General features: G+C 38.0%; 2 protein-coding genes across 3 annotated transcripts in view; both read right to left on the bottom strand.

Annotated features, from left to right (window-relative positions):
• epb41l3b (erythrocyte membrane protein band 4.1-like 3b) overlaps positions 1–5287 on the bottom strand; it is a 59703-nt gene extending 54416 nt beyond the window's left edge. The window contains exon 1 of one of the 2 annotated variants that reach the window (XM_028471996.1): positions 5107–5287. The gene's annotated coding sequence lies outside the window, so the exon portion shown is untranslated. The other variant, XM_028471992.1, reaches the window with a different exon arrangement.
• A 3011-nt stretch (positions 5288–8298) lies between these two features.
• tmem200cb (transmembrane protein 200C, genome duplicate b) lies at positions 8299–19366 on the bottom strand. The gene is made up of 2 exons (XM_028472016.1): positions 19221–19366; positions 8299–10441 (listed from the first exon to the last, which is right to left on the bottom strand). The coding sequence occupies exon 2, from the start codon at positions 10406–10408 to the stop codon at positions 8843–8845; it is 1566 nt and encodes a 521-aa protein (XP_028327817.1). The 5' UTR covers positions 10409–10441; positions 19221–19366; the 3' UTR covers positions 8299–8842.
• Between the last annotated feature and the right edge of the window lie 1195 nt (positions 19367–20561).

Raw genomic sequence — 20561 nt, 5'->3', positions numbered from 1 at the left:
AAAAAGGCAGAAATGCCAAATCTCACGCAAAATATCACCTCAAAATCTAATAACATGACAGATTTCACCTCCTGAAAGGGAAATAGATTCATGACACAGACTAGTAAACCCTCACCTCCATGTTTTGGGACAATATCAAGCATTTCCATTATATTTTTGGCAGCAAAACAGATGGCTGAATGTCTAGGTGTAGCTAAAAGCGGACGGACATGTCAAATATGGTGCAAAGTCTTGTGGTATTGTGCTTGCGTGACTTAAAAAATAGTATATAACAACAATAGTAACTGATTTAACCGTATTAAGCATATCTGGAGTGATTTTGACAAGTTTAACAGCCAGTAATGGCAGTTAGGAAAGCTGATTAAAGGAAAACAAAATGGAAATAGGTAAACTAAAAAGGAAATTGAGAAATGAAAATCGGAAGCTCTGGCCATTAAACCAAACTCAGACATGAACTCTGATAACGTGGCCCTCAGATTGAACAATCCCATTTCTCTGGCCTCCCACTGTGATAAAAGTTCCCTGCTTTTTGTCGTGCTAAACTTGGTTACAGAAGTGATCAATATTAGGATTACATCAGCAAATAATCTACTCAACTACATAATGAACATGTAAATAAGCAACTGTTTGCAAAAAGCTTAGATCAGGGGTGTCAAACTCATCTTAGTTCATAGTCATTTCAACATTATTGTGCCATAGTTTTCACGTACGTATACGTAAATATAAAATATGTAAGAAATGACCATATCCAGGCAGGCAATAAGTGACAGATATCACTCCCAACAGAAGCTTCACTTTGAATTTCCTAGATATTTATAATTTATATTTAATCAAGGGAAACAATATGTCATAATTTGAGTTTTTTTCAACTGTTTAACTTTAAAAATGACTGCAATCGTGTGATATAGGCACCAGCAAAACTGTGAGCCCCTGTAAATATTGCTGAGTATAATTTACACAATGATTCATGTTTTCGTTGTCATTTTTACTTTGTCTTGCGGGCTGAATTGGATGCTCCAAAGCAGTGGTTCTCAAACTTTTTTTTAGCTCAAGTACCTTATTTCTCTTACTTTGGAATCCAAGTACCCCCTTTTTCCAACTAGAACATTTTGCTGAGAATTCTGTGAAAAAACAACTATAGAGAATAATGGTTTTTAAAGAATGTAATATTGTAAATAAGTGGAATGAAACAGTATTTAGCGTTTCCTGAATAGATTTATTTCTATAGTTTTATCATTTCTGGTCATCTGGTATGGGACCAAGACTTAGTTCATGTTCTCATCAAGAACATTTTTATCATCATTTTGTGTATTGTGTTATTGTTTGTCTGTTCTTTTTATTATTCAGTATATTTTTTTCTCTTATTTTGTTTGTTTTTTTATCTTGTTGGTATTATTTAAATTATTCTATCAGTGTGTACATGTGTTTTAGGTGTCGTTTGGTTGTTTCTCTGTTATTTTTGTGTATTTCTCTCATTTATTGTGTGTCTTTGTTGCCGTTTTGTGTGTTGCTGGTAATAGTAAAGATTTTTCTCTCAGTGTGTGTGTTTTTGCTGTCATTTTGTGTAGTTTCTGTTCTTTTTAATCATCCAGTATATTTTTCTCCTATTTTGTGTGTTTTTGTTGTCATTTGTGAGTTGCTGGTAATAGCTAGTATAATTGTGATTTTTAACTAAAAATAAACGTTATAAAATCCCATATTTGTAATGCTTTCATTTGTTAATTTTCCTCTCTCTCTCTCTCTCTCTCTCTCTCTCTCTCAAGTACCCCAATTTGAGAAACACTACTCCAAAGGACCAAATTCGGGCCCCGGGCCTTGTGTTTGACACACGTGGCTTGGAGGATTTAAACTTGCAGAGCTCATCACTGCTACTGCTTCCAGATAATATTTGTGGCCATCTATCTATTAAATACAGGACCGGCTGCGTGTGCGTGTGTTTTTTTGGAGAGAATACCTCCCTGACGCGGTGTCTAATCGACCCGAACCTAAAAGCTTACACACACGCCGAGTGTGTGCATTCATTACTTTGGACTTATTTGGTGACTACGTTTCAAAATGTTTATTTTCATTTTATTTTGAAATCACAGCGGAATCAACGCGGGTTACACCAGACGGAGGGTTAGACCTGAGGTGGAGGGAGGACCATCTGAGCAGCCGCACTCACACTGATATACTAGCAAAGCTCTCAAGTCTCACGCATTGGGCGTGAGACACACGCATTTCAACCAGATGTGAGGAGTGGGTGCATGCGTGCGGCTGATGCGTGTGTGTGTGAGAGTGCGGCCTGTTCTTTCTCCGTGGTACCACAACCACAACACACACAACTAAGCAATGTTAAATGCTGAATAAATAGTTTTATTTGTATGAATTTGACTTTTATCAGATTCTTCGTAAACCACCGCTTTGGTGCATACTTTATTATCAATTTATCATATGCATGTCCCATAGAATTAAAGCAGGGAAATAGCACTCGCTATTTTACTTTGCACCTGCAAATATACCCCTTTATAACACTACAGAGTATGTACACCTCTTTGAGCATCCAACCTTCAAACACATACTCATTAGGCCATAATTGACTACGCTACTTAAGCTCCCACTATATGAATACATACTTCTGACGGGAACTGTACTAGTATTCTAAAAAATAAAAAAACAAACTTTTCTAGGAACAACAAATGAATAACTCTCCAACATGCACGTTTTGACGGTGAAGTCCCTTTTGAACGCTGAGCTCTGATAAAGCCTGAGTCAGGGTTACTTCCTAATCTTCAGATTCAGCATAAAACTAATCACCGGCAAAAGTGTTCAGAACATGACAAACCACTGAACAAGACAAGTCGCAACAGACTTTGACCATCTTTATCTCTCTGCACCTTCACCGTTAACCCTCATAAAGCTGCTGAACTGCACAAGTGGCCACGGCACGGTGACGTGCAAAGTCAAGTTCCTGTAACACGCCTCCAAACGTTTACGCAGAATACCTTTTATCAAGAAGAAGAAGAAGATTCTTGTTCTTCTGTAATTCATTCAGAATTCACATGCTGTGATAACTTCCTTCTTCTGACACTGCCTGTGTGTGTGTGTGTGTTTCAAAGACAAGCTGTGCCTCCTCAGCAGCCATGAGAAGCAGTAAGTACGTTGAGAAGAGAAGCTGATAAAGAGACGTGTCACCAAGACGAGCACAATCAGCAACATTTAAAGAGAGACTTCAAAGGTTGGAGAGAAATCTGCACAGTCGAGGGAATAGTTTCTCATTTTCAAACAGAATAAAAGCTGAGGGAGCGATTTTAAGACACCTCAACAACTGACAGAACGTTCAGTTTTTTTTTAAAGTAAGGCTGAGGTAAAATGAGATTAAGGAAAGAGGAAAATAATATATAAAAGTAAAAAAAGAAGGTCTATAGTGGTGACGTGTGACGGAATGACTCTGAACGATTCCTGTAAAAGCAATAAACCACGGATATTAAACTATAAATCCATATGTAAGGTAGACAAGGTAGATGATAAGAAAATGGAGATCTGAATCTATGAATTAAATCATTGTATAAAAATTACTGTAGTTTACTGTACTGATTTTAAAAAAATGCTTAAAACATCACATCAGTCGAAAATCGATTAAAAAAAAAAAATCGACAAATGATAAAAAAAATAAATAAAAAGATCGTCATGATCAGATTTATATGAATACAACAGCTTATTATTGTAAATTTACATTAGGTTAACTGTCATTTATTGCAATGTATATTATAATCTTTTTTTTTTTTTGAGGATAAACTATTCCTATTGAGATTGCTGCAAAAGATCATTTAATACGCTTGCCATGGAAAATTAGTGAAAGGAAGAATACATACTTAAAAAGTATATTCCAACATGTGCTCGATTTTTATCCAAACAGAACATGTAATGATAAAAAAAAAAACTGCATAGAATAAATTATAAAACATTTTTTTATACAAACACATTGCTTTGAAATGGAATTTTCAATCTCAGCATGGCGGAAGTCGCAATACTCACAGCGGAACTAGCAAAAATTAATTATCGTAGTGGGCATGCTCATAATCGATCTCAGTACGAGGTAAACTCAGACCGTGACACCGGAATTAGTTTTTGAATAATGTTAGTTATACTGTGTTACAATACAAAGCCCTAGCTCAGATATTTATATACTAGATTTTTATTTGAGAAAGTGGAAGTATGGAATACAGATGTTTGACATGATGATGTGTGATGGTTTTTTGTTTTTTTTTCTTCTTTTTTTTTTTAAAGAATAATGATCAAATATACTGTATATATAAAAATATAAGCAATTTTAATCAGTAATTTGGTTTTTATCAATTAATAGACACTTCAGGTGACCCCATTTGAATTCCGGGGAGACCCCACATGGGATCACGACCCCCAAGGTTGAAAAACACTACATTAGATGTTGTGTAGCACTGTTACCTTAATTAGTGCTTTATTACAACAAAAGTTATTTATATAACTAATTGTTTTTAGGTGGCTGGGTATTGTTCTGGATTCTTCTTTAATTTCTTATTTTTCATACTTTTGATATTTAATCATTTATTAATTCTGTTAATTAAAGGACATTTAAATTGTATAAACACCGGGCCTTTAATGTATACCTTTGAGTTTTTCATTTAAGTAATAAAATTAGTTAATTATTAAAAAATTTAGGAAAGACATTTTATCAAAAACTAACTAAACAAATAAATATATAATAAAAGTTATGCTACAAGAGATTTAAATGGACCAATTGGACCAACGTGTTGATAACAGCCCCAGTGAAGAGACTGGGATTTATTCAGAAAGATCCCAGTGAACAGCAGTAGTATAGTGTGTTCTTCTGTGCGTGTGAACATGTGAACTCACCATTTCACATTCCATGTCACCAGGGAAGCAGCAGCAGCAGCAGCAGCAGCAGGTCACGTTGCGGTCAGTAGCCCGGGTGTTGCAAAACAAATACAAACACAAACATTAAACGTGGAACTCATTGTGACTTTGTTCTAAATGTGATATTCTACAATGTGTTTGATGTGAGACCCTGAACGCCTCACAAACAGGGACATGACACCGCAAATTAAACAGAAGCAAACTTTTCACCTGGAGCTCCGGGGGTGGACGCGGACACACACACACACTAAGCCGGGGGTTAGTGAGCAGAGAGCGGCAGAGAGCCTCAGAGTAGAGCCGGGGTTCCACTCAGTGCTGGTCCAGGAGCGAAAGAGCAGGCGGTCACCTGTGAGCGGCTGCTTTGGGAAAGTCTTCACAGAAACAGGACACACTAGCCCCTCCCCCCTGACTAAAAATACTGCCCCCGCTTTTACTCCCACAATCACCGACAGCGAGCACCCACCAACAGCGCCCCCTGCTGGGAGCTGTGGAACAGGTTAGAGCTGTTCTTTACACGGCCGCCAGGGGGCCACGTCAGGCTGAACTACAGAGAAAAAGTGTTTGAATGCAAATAAACATTGACACTCACAAAAATCGCACGTGAACAGATCTTTTAAAATGAAAAGGTGTTTTTGTTGTTGTTGAAGTGAGTTATTCATATTATGGGTAAAAAAAAAATGTGTGTCTATACTATTCAATCAATCCCCAAAAGTATTGCTTTTTTTCAATCAAAATAAAGTTCTCTTCAATTTAAAAATGTGCATTTAAACACTTTTTTCTATGATTGAAAAGGTGGTTTTTGATTTAAGTGAAGTTTCTTTATTTAAAAGTACTTTTTTCTTTATTGTAATGACTTTTATTCTGTTTCAATAAAAACTAAATAAAACAGACTGGGTGTGATATGGGTTGCAAGGGGTGGGTGTGTTTTTTGTTTTTGTTTTGTTTTGTTTTACTTTGTAAAAGCACTTTGAGCTGCATTTTATGTATGAAAAACGCTTTTTTATATACTGTAAAAAAAATTGATTGATTGATTGATTGATTGATTGATCGATCGATCAATAAAGACGTAAATCTACCTCAATATGGTCTAATTTTGTGCAAACCCCAAAACAAATACACAGTGACTCCAAAAAGGTGCAAAAAAGTACAAAAAATGACAGAAAACTACACAAAATTGAAGGAAAATATACATATTGGTTCTAAAAAAAAACAAATAAAACAATGTCGAAAATATTTCACACCACAGCAAAAATACACCAAATGACTCCAAAGACACACAAAACAAGAGGTTTGGGTCGAAAGCAAAATTTCTTGAAAATATGGATAATTTTTCCCCTTTTACTCTTATTATACTGCCTTTAATAAATAACTTAAAATGTATATTTCACTGCATGAGTTATGTATAACAGCTGTCATCCAAGTATTGAAAAATGTAGAGATGATTAACTTTGACTGTTATTATTAAAGGCGTATGATGTCAAAAGTCCTACTTTATAAATATTTAGTAGGTTACAAGTGAACATGAATAGGAAGCACTATGTTGCATATATAAGTCACCTTCAAAACAAAAGCACAACATGCATACAAGTCAAATATGGATGTTTTTGTGCCACGGCAGCACCCTGTGACCCACTGAAATGGGGGCTACAGCGAAACTATTGGGTAACAACTCACATGTTCTATTTAAGAGTCTAATTTTTGTAACTGATGAACTCATAACCGAGAACTACAAGGGTCAAGTAATAAGTCTATATCAGCATGTGGACCATCCTCTGGCCACACGTGTTTAAAAGCCTGGTTTGAAAACTGAAGTCACCCAATTATTTACAACAGCTCTTCAGTCCTTTTTCTCTTTCTTAAGAATAAGTCATGAAAAATGAATATATTCAAACAGCCACTATTTCAAAGTAGAACAGTCCGTTTCCACTGTGAGAGAGCAGATATTGAAGTATGCTCTGGAAAGAGTGATGCATTCCTAAAGGACTTGAATGTTGCTAATAATAATGTAATCTGCATAGGCAGAGGAAACGGAACAAAAGTTTAGACCTGCATAGCATTAGCTTTTATGCTTGGCTGGAAAACTGCAGTCATTGCTTGACTTTGTTGAAAAGTACTATCTAATTGCTGTGGTTGTCTGTAAGGAACCATACATTTTCTTAATGTTTTTTTTATACCAAGGTGCACAGAAATTATTGATTGCCTACTGCCTCCCAGCGAGTAACAACCACATACTGGGATATACAGTACTGTAGGTCGTATATAGGCCGCTTTCTAAGAAATGTACTATTTTCCTGGAAAACAATCCATAAATAAGTTGCTATAAAAACACATTCCATACATGATAAACCAAATTTCTTTGTATTTCTGTAAATTCCTGCAAAACATCTACCAACACCTGCTCCTCCTCACTGATCCATGTCTGCATATCAGTAGATTTACAGCTTTTTATAGGAATTTCTATACTGTACTTGGGCTGTTGCTATGCAAACTGTCCGTCAGCTCTACTTTATACCTATATTTACTGGATAAAAACCGGAGTCTACTTTTACCCACTTTCACTCCAGTCACATTTTTACTCACTAGATGTTGCTGCCCACTGGCTGAAAACAAAATCCATGAATAGGTCACTTTGTTATATAAGACACTTCTTTCATTTTAGAGGAAGAAATAGAAAATAGAGACTTATACCTTGGAAAATACAGTGAATTTTCTGTTTCACTACACCAGGCCTCTGTGTTTTTAGGAGTTGTCTGAAAGGGTGAGTAGGTTGGGAAAGGAAGACATCTAATTATGTGGCCAGCCTGACAGAACTGACAAGTTGGCCACGCCCAGAAATAACTCATAAAGACACATACAAGCGATCAGCAGACGCCTCAGGATGACTGACAGTTGGCAGTCGAAACATGTCAAGATAGAAATGCTAAGTTATTCTACACTTTTAGTAACACAAAAACCAAATTAGATGATGCATAAAAGTAAAAGTTGAGGCGAAAGCATCTGTTTACATATAACAGTGTGCACCGCCATTTTGCTAAAATGTAATTCCGATCGACTTGGGTTGCTTGGATCGTGCCCGGATTCCCGAGTCGGGATCCCGAGCTCAAGAGCCTTTTTATTGCACTTTTCCGATTCGTTCTGTTGGATTTATCCAGGTTCCGAGTGCATTTGAATGCAGCGTAAATATAGTAGTGGCTTTCCAGGACCATGACCTAAGCCCCTCTGATATAAACCCAGCATTGGATGGGTGGCCTACTCTGGAAGTTCCCTACCCATAAAAGATTAAGGTAAAACAGAGGATGGATTTCTTAATTTTTAAAAACAGCCAAAAATCCAAGTTTTGTGACACAATAACAATCAAACTGTTCATTTTTGTTCAATCTTTTTAATCTTCTCGATGCAAGTGAAAATATTTGGAGCAAACTAAATCTTTTGCATTCAATCTATTATCACATAACGACTATTAGACCTGACAGAAGTGTTGCAGTCAACGTTTTTTCAACCATGAATGAGTCATATAAACAGGTGTGCACGCAGAGGAGGCGTCGCCCTCAAGGTCTCCATCCTAAAACAAATGTCTACCTGAGATTCAGTTCTGTTCATCTTTTCAAGTGATACTCGTTCACAAGACAGACATACCTAGACTAGATCAGTTTTCTGTATGTTGATGCTACAGTACAATATGTTGGACAGCAGTTCTCAGTGATTCTTTTGGTAACATCACACGCTACAAAGTTTGTCTTATTGATATAAAAATATAAAATTTACATCTGAAAGGTGAGCTGTGGACGTGGTTTGTTTGTAAAGAGCCGTGCTCATGGCTGTGGGTCAATAGTCCTTACTTCATCCTTCATCACACACGGGGACAAAGCAAAGGGCAAGACTTCTGAGGCTTGTCAAAAATAAAAGAAATGGTAAAAAAGAAGAAAAAAAACACAGCCCACACAGCCTAGACTTCTGCAGAGGTGGTGGGTGTAACCACGTCGTCCTCTCCCTGAGCTCCGTCGTCTGTCGCTGCAGGGGCTGCAGCCTCCGTGTCTGATGCTACGTCCTGTTGTTGAGTGGCCACTAAAGAAGTGTTTGTGTCGGGTGCTTCGAAGGACTCGCCTCCCAGATCAGTCAGTTTGATGTAGCCCTTGCTGTTTGAGCGCTCCAGGCGGGGGCAGCTGAAACGCCTGGCTCTGTCTCCTTGACGACACGCGGACACAGACAGGCTGCAGCGGCGTGCAGACCTGGGCTGATCTGTGAGGGAGTTGAGAGACAGTCGTGACCCCATCGCCCTGGCAACAGGGGATGGAGGGAACAGCTGGGACCACTGGAGAGTCTGCAGCCATGTCGTTTCCTTTTGGTTAGCTGTATCCGCGGTTACGTCCTCATGGTTGTGATGAGGCGAGGAGGCGTCAGTTGAAGCCTCTTTCTGCTGGTCATCCATCTCGTCAATCTGGATGCTGTTGGTCTGTACTTCCTCAGTGATGTTTTCAGTAGCGGCCTCAATAACGACCTCCTTCTGTGAGGGTGCTGATGCCCTTTCAGACTCCCCCACCTCGAAACTGTTCAGTTTGATCACAGGGAGAGTGAAAGCATTCACAGAAGAAGTGACGATGGAGGTGGTCTCCCACTGTCGAGGCAGCGGCGCCTGCTTACTGCTATTGCTGTAGTCTTTGTAAATGCTGTATACAGTGTCTGTAAAGGTCTGCACGTCTCTGGAGCAGCTACGAGGCCTGCTGACCAACGAAGGACGTCTTTCAGAGTCCTCGCCTTCTGGCTCTCGCTGGAGGCCAGGTCCAGTGGTGGGCCAAGAGCTACGAGTGAGCGGCCCACTGGCAGGGAATGACCCCGACAGGCCCTCAGCGCTCCGTGACTGAGTATAGTTCACCATGCCATTTAGAGGCGAGTATTCCTTGGACCGCATGCTGTGCAGGTCTATCACTGTGGAATAAATATCTCTCAAGTTGATGATTTTGGTTTTCTTGTCTCGGTTTTCATGTAGGACGGCGTTTGCACAGATGAACAGAAAAATCCCGATGCCCATCACCAATGGCCCGAATACTTTTAGATTGTCTGAGTACAGGTAGTTGTCCAGGAAGTCACAGAGGAAACCACAGTTAGGGGAGGATTCAGGGACACTGCTGTTGGAAACGCTCTGGTTGAGTGATTCCGCCCCGTCAGAACGAGACCTATCACTGGTCAAGTTCGTGAAAGCAGGCGGACCCTTGGAGTAGCTCATCCTGTTGTTGTGGTATACTCCCATTCTGCGGCGCTCCTGATACTCCTGCTGGTTCTGACTGGGCCAGTATCCCAACGCAGCCATGGAAACCCCGACCAACAGAACTATCACACCAACAGCAGCCACTAATCCAGCCACGGAACAGAAATTAAGTTTGCCCTTCACCACCACCACGTCGTTTTTCTTCTTCTTTCGTGATTTCCGCTTTCGTTTGTTTTCCGCTCGGTTTTTAGAGCGGAGCGAATCCTGTCGCCGGTTCATACGCAGCAGGCCACCGGTGGCTATCATGGTGGTGTTTAGACAGCAAGCTTGTCACTCAATCTGTGAAAACACACAAAAAAAATGCACACAGATTAGAAACACACACTAGTCAATGTGAAAACGTAATTGCAGGATGAGGAAAACCACCATATGACATTGACAAAGCTGTAGTTTTGGGAAGAACACTATTTTTACTGAAGCCTTTCTTTTAATGATAATTAATTGATGAGGAACACCTGAGTGGAAACATGAGAGAGGACAGACTGATTAATTCATGGACAGTAAATGAACCATGAACATCAAACAGTATCTGTGTGTTATTGTGGTACTGTAAACACTTTGTAGAAGGACCCTCAACTGAAAGTAAATGTAGAAGTAAATGTTTGATTTTGTGTTTGTCGCTGTCCAAATATCTGTGTCATAATGAACATTATCTCTGAATGAGTATAGTTATCGTTTGATTTGGTGACCCTTGGACGCCGCCTGCTCCATCAAAGCGCTGTATATCTGTTAAATCCTCCGTAAACATGCAGCGCCTTCAGAGGAAGAACACTTCTTTACAATGTTAGTTCTCAGACAATTTGAATGTCCTTAGAGAATTGTTATGCTTGTTCCTTCCTGTACAACTTAATAATGTGCTCTCAGAACTAAACAAACTATTCTGAAAATAAGGCAGTATTAAATTTGCCAAACCTGAGCCTTGGTTTGAGCCTTGGAAAGATTCTTAATCCCATTAAATGGTCCATGAACCATTTACACTATTTACCAACTAAGAATCACTTCTGATGCCCCAAGTGGCTTATGGGGCCCTATGCCTTGCATAGTTCGCATATAGCCAGAAACGGTACTTAGAAAAATATTCTAAATATGTGATTTTGTGTGATGTACGCCATTGTTAGGTTTTCAAACTCTATTTAACTTCAGTAAGAAAAGCAAACATAGACATAGACATTGGTGGCTTACAAACTGCCAAACCAAAATGCAAGATTTGTTTTTAGTTGATTTTTTTTTTTTTTTTATTTCAAGCTGTTTTAAAAAAAATTTAGAGTCTAACGGGACTTGAAAACATACTTTATAGCAAAACTTTGTTCAGCCTTTAATGGAAACATTTAACCATTGGAAGAGATAAAAAAAATGAAACATGTAAACAAGTACACTTAAATAATTAATTTTTACGACTATGTGATGAGCGCTGTCACAACATTATTTTGTGATGAAACTGCAGACCAGAGCTTAAAATCCATCAAAAGCAGAACTATCTAAATTGCAGGAAATAGACTTTTAAAATGAAATTATAGATACACCTACAGTATCATCCACAACATTTATGATCTTCTGCCTGATTACTTTAGTTCCCCTTTTCCTGACACCTGACATAAGACATTGGGACAAACTCTATTGGATTAAATCCTTCCTGCAGAGCCAGCATAAATATTTGCCACAGTAACTGTAGATTAGACCACATGGTCGACACTTTAGACCAATTTTCACAGACACTGACAGCCAGGAAAACACAACAACAGCTGCAATTTCATATTCAGATCTTGTTATTTAGCCATCATGGTTTACCACCTGTCAAATCAAATTAGTGGCTCGAGAAAGTGGAGAGCATCCTCCAAGAAGCCGAGGATTGGCGGTTTATTTGCCACTAAACAGTGGTGTTGTGTTCTTGACAAGACACTTCATCAGCGTTGCCCGTTGGAATGAGAGTAAGTGCAGAATTGCAGCAATGCTTCAGTCACACTGTCTCAGGCCAGCTGTGGCTACACACCTAGCTTTCCTTCACTTGTAAGACTATGTGTGAAATAATTGTGTGCTTTGAATTCCTGCTCAGGTGATACAAGCACAACATAAATTCAGGATGTTATTAATATAACTTTTAATCAATTTACCTCTAAGTAATACTACAGGGATGTTTTAGATGGTTGCTGTAAATAGAGAGCAGAGCCAGAAGGCAAAAAGCCCAGATTAATAAAGAGTGCCTACTGAATCAACAAGTACAGTATGTGTAAACATCTACATACACTTTAATATTGGTACATCTAGCATTTATAAATCCTAATGTTTACTTTTAACTTATGTCAATTATATAAATTTCCCGATACAACTTTTTAATTTCCGATAGGATACCAATACTGCAGCCTTGCGTATCGGCCGATACCGATATTAATCCGATCACACATTTAAATTTTATTTATTTATTTAATTTTTAAATAATAAATAATAAATGAATGATAACACATTTTAAATAATCTAACATTGTATATAAGTGGAAAAAATGTATTTAGTGCCTTCTGAATAGATCTATTTCTATAGTTTTTATCATTTCCAGTCACTCTCGCCTGGTGTGGGACCGAGACTGACTCTTGTATTTTCAGTTTATGTTCTAATCAAGATCATTTTGACTATCATTATTATGATTATCATTTTTATTATTTATATATTTATATATATTTTATCATTTTTCAGGCTCTCAAGGATCTGCTGGTGCCTATCTCCAGCTGTCATTGGGCATTAGGAGGGGGTGCACCCTGGGCAAGGCGCCAGTCACTCCTATGGGCAATTTAGAGAGGAAGCCGGAGTACCCGTAGAAAACCCACACAGGCCCGAGGAGAACATGCAAACTCTGCACAGAAATTACACAAGTGTCCACCCCAGGGCTTGAACCCAGAACCTGCTGTGAGGCAGTTTTACACATACCAGTCAATGTTGCAGCACTAATGAGCAGTGTTGTGTGTTCAAATGTACATACAGAGCTTTACTCCAGATTGACTCATTTCACATCAGATCCCACCATTTTACACTAACTTATTATATTACTATAGCTTATTTATGTATTTAGTTGTTTGTTTGTATGTTTTTGTTTATTTATGTATTAGCACATGGGTGAAAACAAAAAGAACAATAAAGAACAGATCAATTAAATCACTGAAAGTATACAACACAATGAGGAAAAAAAATAAAAAATAAATATGTATATATATATATATATATATATATATATATATATATATATATATATATACTGTATATAGGGGCTTGGCAAGTGGCTCACCTAAAGGATAAGCATTCAACATAAATAACAAACTAACAAACACGGGTTGTGCAAGACTCATGACAGTACAATATTTAATTCTGACTAATATTAAATATAATCAGAAGTCAAATTACTGAAATTACTACTAAATTCTATTTTAATTGCCTTGACTTGATTATATTGTAGTTTTACCAATCTGTCTGTGTGGAATTTGCATATTCTCCCAGATTGTGTGATTTTCTCTCACACTCGTACAATATTTGTTGGGTTTACTGGAGTCTGTAGCATGACTGCTATGTCTGTGCTGTGTGTGTTAGCATGTGATGGATTGGGAACCAGTCCAGGGTGTATGTCTGCTCTGACTAAGCTGGGATATGCTCTGTGCCTCTAACAGTCAAAGCAAGTATGAAAAGTGGATTGAAATGCTTCAAGTCATTTTGAGGAAAGCAAATTCTTCAGGAGAACAGTAAGTCCTGTAAAGCCCCTGACTGAACAATGTGCGTCAGTTTTTCGCAGCAACACAAAGATGCAACAGTCGTCAACAGATGGGAAATAAACAAAGGAAAATGAGGTGAATTTGCTCCAGTAGCTGCAGAGATTGCGAGAGAACAAGCTGTGCCAAGGTTATCTTTACGATTGCTGCTGAAACATCAGCTGTAATGTGAGCGGACAGGGGGGCCACCTCGCTGTGACTTTGTAGCTCCCCCAGTGTCCAACGTCTCTATTCAACAGGGCCCCTCCTGCTCTAAATCTATCCAACCATCAACGGATGCAGCCATGCATCCAGATGACAGTTCCCCTCACACACAGCACGTAACAAAGTCACATCAGATATCAACACGTCGCCAAATATTCATGATAAACTAAGCTGTGACGCTGAAACCACCAACGGCTATGTGAGGATGAGTGACAAAATGATTAATTACTAAGATTTTGCTCTTCCCTCAGGGCGCGGTGTGTCAACGGGTGGTATCACTGCCTCATAGCGAGACGATTGTGAGTTGAAGCCCTGTTGGCCGTGGAATTAGCATGTTCTCCTATTTCATAAAATCACGTGTTTTTTGTTTCATTGGAGTTTCTAGAGTACACTGACCTTATGTGTGAATGTATTTAATCATCATATATTCTATACTAGCTTGTGTGTCTTCTGTTTATGGGTGTAACAACCCGTGTGATAAATAGGTAATTATAAGATAAGAGATTAAAAAAAAAAAAAGCTTTGAACTGAACATGACATCCCAAATTTGAAAGAGAAATACCAATGTCGTCTTCTGGTTTTTCACAATAAAGTCCCTGGATATACGCACCACAATTGTAAATAATCCATAAATGGCTTCAACTCCTGTTTACAAATTAAAAAACTGAATAAAAACAGTGGTTGACAGTAAGGAAGTAATTTCACTGTAAATAGAGAGCAGAGCCAGAAGGCAAAAAGTCCAGATTAATAAAGAGTGCCTACTGAATCAACAAGTACAGTATGTGTAAACGTCTACTTACACTTTAATATTGGTACATCTAGCATCTAAAAATCTTAATATTTACTTTTGATTTATGTCAATTATCTAAATTTCGCTAGGGATGTCCCGATACAACTTTTTCATTTCCAATATGATACCGATATTGCAGCCGTGCGTATCGGCTGATACCAATATTAATCCAATATCAGCATGAATCATACATTTATTTATTTATTTTTTATTAATTATTGTTTTAATTTATTTTTTTAAATAATAATGACTTATTTCGTAGTGTGGAATGTTAGAAAAGACTTGATCAAGTGATGTCACTCAAACAGAGAACAATGGTCAGCAACAGTAGGTATGAGAAAAACTGACCCATTTATTATTAACCAATTGGTTACATATATTTTAAGCTTCAACATAATATCTACAGTATTCTACAATTGAAAAAACAACAACAAATGAATTGGAAAAAAATAAATAAATAAGTAAATAAGAAAATTAGTAAATCCGGAAATTTGAATCTGATATCTGATATTTGTTTTCAGGCTAATATCGGACCGATATCCGATATCGGATCGGAACACGGCTAAATATCACTCTGTATTTGGATTATAAAAATGTGATACAGGTTTGTGTGTCACCAAAAGTCTGACAGGTGGCTTTTAATTATCTGTTATGAACTTGGTGGACAGTAAGGAAATAAATTTACTAAAGTACAGTACTTGAGTGTTATTTTTCAGTATCTGTACTTTACATAAGTATTTTTGGGTGATACCTCTTACTTTCACTCCATTAAAGACATTTCTATGGATGCTCTCATTACTCAGCACTTTTTTCTCTCCTGTAAGTTAAGGTTTTTTCATTGCTGCAGCTCTGATACAATAAAGTTTCTGCTGATCCTCATACGGGTTGGCCCAGTTCTACCAAACTTTTAATATTCAACAGTGCAAGAGCCAATCAGGTCATGTCTAATAGTGGTGGTGTTTAGACAATGGCTTTGGCAGAGATTGACCCTAAGAAGGATGAACATACTCTGCCTGATTATCCATAACCTTTTTTTAGGTCTACATTCAAGGTTTTTAAACCAAATGTAGCAGTTTTTTGGTGGCATTATGAAGTCTGGTTAGTTAAAAGACAGACTGAACATTGCATTTTATTAGTTATTTTGTTTTAATAGATATATAACATAATGTTGAGATGCTACAAGTAACATAAATATGTTTTTTTGTTTATACATACAGTTGTTATATTCAGATGTATTGATGAATGCAGCTGAGAAGTTAACTCTAACGTCTTACTTTTATTTGTGTAATGTTGAGCCTATTGAACAGCTCTTTGTTCATTCGTGAATATTGGTGATTTAGTTGGTTTGATGTGGTTTTAGTAAACACAAACCTAAATGTTATGGTAGTTCATGAAACACCACGGTGTCATTCAGCTGTACAAACATGTAACAGATTGTGCATCAGCGTTTCCTTATTCCCAATTATGATGAGGAAAATTATGCTTGAGATTTTTAATTCCTTTCAATATTTAAGTCATTTTTAAAGCAAACACTTCAGTGCTTTCACTTAAATCATATTTTGACTGAGCTACTCTTACTGGTAGTGGAGTAGTTTGTAACAGGGAGTATATCACTCAAGTAATGATGGTATGTACTTTGTCCACCTCTAATTTTAGACAGAACGCCATTGTTGCTGATTCATCCAACTGCTTTACCTTTTCATCACACAGGAAGTTGTGTCCATTACTATTCAGTGGCACTTCCATGAATAAGGACCAAAACTCAAACCTCAATATTCTTTCTCAAAATGGCGAAATAAAATATAGATCTCAATATTTTTTTAATTCAAATAAAGTCTTACCAGAAAGACAGTTCTGGGTTAAATTTGCTGATGCAAAATGCCACACAAGCACATTTATTAACAAACAGCTGCACAATATGTGCCACTTTTGGCTTTTTCTCCTCTTAGGGACAGTACGTGCGAGTGAGTTCTGTAGTGTGGCTTGTTTGGGGAAGGTCTGGGTTTGTGTGCACTCAGAAATCCATCTAACTGTGCTTTTCATACTGTTCTGAAAAGTAGCAAAAGCAGCGTCTCCTAAAACAGGTATTTTAATACAAAATAAGCTATAAATATCGATATAGGCGACACTGTCATTTTCTATATAGCCAAAATAGAAAACTTGATATATCTTGAATCTCAATATATTGCCTAGCTCTAGCAGATATACAAGTATCAACACAAAATATGTGTGAGTTCTGACCTTTAAAAAGAATGAATTGCATTTACTTCTGGGAGAAAACCAGTGAGACATGGTTAAAGGTTGCTTTGAGTGATGATCCCTCAGTAAAAATGATGACAATAAAGCTTCCCTGAAATCCTGATAGTAGTAAAGCCAAACACGCACATTTATTAACAAACAGCTGCACAATATGTGACACTTTTGGCTTTTTCTCCTCTAAGGGACAGCACGTGTGAGTGAGTTCTTTAGTGTGGCTTGGTTGTGGCACTCAGCGCTCCATCTAACTGTACTTTTCATATTGTTCTGAAAAGTAGCAACAGCAGCGACTCCTAAAAGCATTTTAATACAAAATAAGCTTATATATATATATATATAATTATTTTTTTCATTTTATTTTATTATTATTATTTTTTTAATCTTTGATATAGGCAATATTGTAATTTTCTATATCACCAAAATAGAAATTTTGATACATCTTGAACCTCAATATATTGCCCAGCTCTAGTGGTACTAGTATGAACAAAGAAAATATGTGTGAGTTCTGACCTTTAAAAAGAATATATTGTATTTAATTATATGAGGAATTTTTTTAGTTAGAAATAAAGTCTTACCAGAAAGACAGTTCTGGGTTAAATTTGTTGATGCAAAATGCCAAACGTGCACATTTATTAACAAACAGCTGCACAATATGTTCCACTTTTGACTTTTTCTCCTCTAAGGGACAGCACGTGTGAGTGAGTTCTGTAGTGTGGCTTGTACTCAATAATCCATCTGACTGTACTTTTCATGTTGTTCTGAAAAGTAGCAACAGCAGCGACTCCTAAAACAGATATTTTAATAAAAAATAAGCCATAAAAATATATATATTGACATAGACAAAAATAGAAAACTTGATATATCTTGAATCTCGATATATTATCCAGCCCTAGTGGATATAATAGTATCAACGCACCAAATATGTGTGAGTTCTGACCTTTAAAAAGAATGAATTGCATTTATTTCTGGGAGAAAATCTGTGAGACATGGTTAAAGGTTGCTTTGAGTGATGATCCCTATAGTAAAAATGACGATAATGAAGGTTTCCTGAAATTCTAATAGTAGTAAAGCAATGGATTACAGAGCTTCGGTGAACATCTCACCGGCGTGAGATTCGAGACGTAGGCGGACCTTCTCTATGTGTGTGTGAGTGGAGGATGGCAGGCGCTACCAGTGGACCCGATGTGGGTGTGGACCAGCCGGGCTGAGCTGAGCCTCTGTCTGTGGTGCTGAAGGTGAACCTGTTAAGTGCAGGTTGGTTGGACGGTAACGCGCAGTCCGCCTCGCGCTGAACTGCGGGGGCGCACATTTTCGCGCAGTGTGCCGTGAGTAATCCACTGTTGATATTACAGCGCATCTGTTTCCTTTCTCTGGGAGGAGGAGAGAAAGAATGAAAGAAAAAAAAAAAAAAAAAAAAGCGGATAGAGGCTCCTGCTGCTGCTGCTGCTGCTGCTGCTGCAGGGCTGGATGTGCCCTGAAAATGTCCAGATACACGGAGACGCATTTCTCTCCTCCAACACAGAGCCAAACCAAACACGGTTGTTTTAAGGGGGGGGGGGGGGCACAAGGTGCAAGCAAATGACAAACACACATATCTCCTCCTCGGCCTGACGAAGCCCATGCTACCATAACTACAACTGACATCCAGGGGTGCAGCACAGACACCGCGGAAAGACGCTTTTGTCTTTTTTTAAAGACGCAATCGTGGTCGTTAAAAGTTTCCTAGATGAAGCAGAAAGATGTAACAGTCTAAATCATTGTGTCTGACACAACATGTCCCCTGAAGAATCCAAACACTTGATTTACATGTGTGTGAATGTAAATCCTAAAAGTAATACCCATGTCCTACGTGGCGTAAAAAGCAGTTATCAGTGTTAACATTGATGCCACAAACACCGTAAACTGAGGCAGACTGTCTCAGAATTTAAACACTTCCGAAGCCTTCGTCTACAATGGAGTCAGATCAGATGCGCCTGTTGTACACGCGCAATTATGTGAATCTGCATCGTCTGGAGATTCAAAAATGGGAAGAGAAATGATCAAACACGGCGACTCTTACCGGAGATGGTGGCGTGACAATCAAACATCTTCAAAGCCACACTCGTGCAGCTGTCTTGGTGGTGCGCCACTTTGGTGCCAACGTTGGAACAGTGCTCTCCAGCAGCGCGCAGATTCACAATAGACCGGCAGGGGCGGGCCAGGCGCATCACCACTGGTTCTGCTCATTGGGCAACGTGAACAACACTTATTATCAGCACACACACAGGCATAGTACATACTTCTATCATTAATTATTTATCTCTCACCCATCCTCAAGATTTAACCCCTTACCAAACCAGTGACAGTTATTAAATAATGATTTAGCAACAAATTGCATGACAGACATCTGTTTAACAATAAGGTGAAATATGCAATTCATTATTAAATAATCATGCACACACACACCAATGCACCATGTACCTTCCACTCCCTTCTCCCCAATGACGTATCGCTATAATTGCTCGTGTGTGAGATTACCAAGATCAAATGTGACATAGTCCAGATGTGTTCCAGTGACATGAGCATGGAGCCCCAGGCAGCAGCCATACATGACTAGACAATTGGAAGCTTGCCTTTTGCATTATGCCCCAAAGTACAGAACTATTGGATAAATATGTTTAGAATATTCCTGAATTAAAGATGATCATTCTAGGAATATCAGACACCATACCACTAAATAATTCTCAGCAATGTTTTCTTCCTTATAGCATTATCACTGCCGAGAAGTTGCTTCTCACACATTGGAACAAGAAAGAACCTTCACAAATAAACATGTGGCTTGCTGAACTTACAAATACTCTCAATTTACAACAGATTAGATACTCTAATAGATACTCTCTTATTTTTAAGAGGTATGGTCTCCTTTCTTACATACCTTTCTCTGAGAACCTGTTAGCCTTAATATGTCTACTCACCATCATAATCCAATCTGTGCACTCACCTCTCCACGATGAACAACCAAAAAGTTCAAAAAGTTTGTTTAAATAGAGTGAACAATCAGCGCCACCAAAGGATTTAGGGTTTACCACCCTTTATTTCAGATCTTGGTGAATCCGCCCCCCAGTGTCTGATTTTGCGATCTGTCACTGAATCCTTTTACTTCAATCATTTGTTGATGTTGTTCATTTAAGTTAGTGGTGTTGTTTGTTGTCTGTTTTACTTGAAGAAAAAAACAGAGCACACAAAAGTTGATTCATTGTATACTTACAGTGTATGTTTACAGTATATACTGCCTGAAAGTGCTCTAATAAAAACATTTGAAACGACAATTGTAAGCTTGCCTGTGAAAGCGTAACGCTGATGCTTTGTGGAGCTGACTACATATATGACACTGTGCTTTGTTTGTGGCCTAGATAAGAAA

The sequence above is a fragment of the Gouania willdenowi genome, chromosome 17, assembly GCF_900634775.1.
Source record: "Gouania willdenowi chromosome 17, fGouWil2.1, whole genome shotgun sequence".
Taxonomy (NCBI): Eukaryota; Metazoa; Chordata; class Actinopteri; order Blenniiformes; family Gobiesocidae; genus Gouania; species Gouania willdenowi.
Note: the sequence above shows the minus strand (reverse complement) of the source record. Positions and strands in the feature narration are given on the sequence as shown.

Coding starts and splice junctions, on each gene's coding strand:
- tmem200cb (XM_028472016.1), bottom strand. CDS start 10,408: ATGATAGCCACCGGTGGCCTGCTGCGTATGAACCGGCGACAGGATTCG.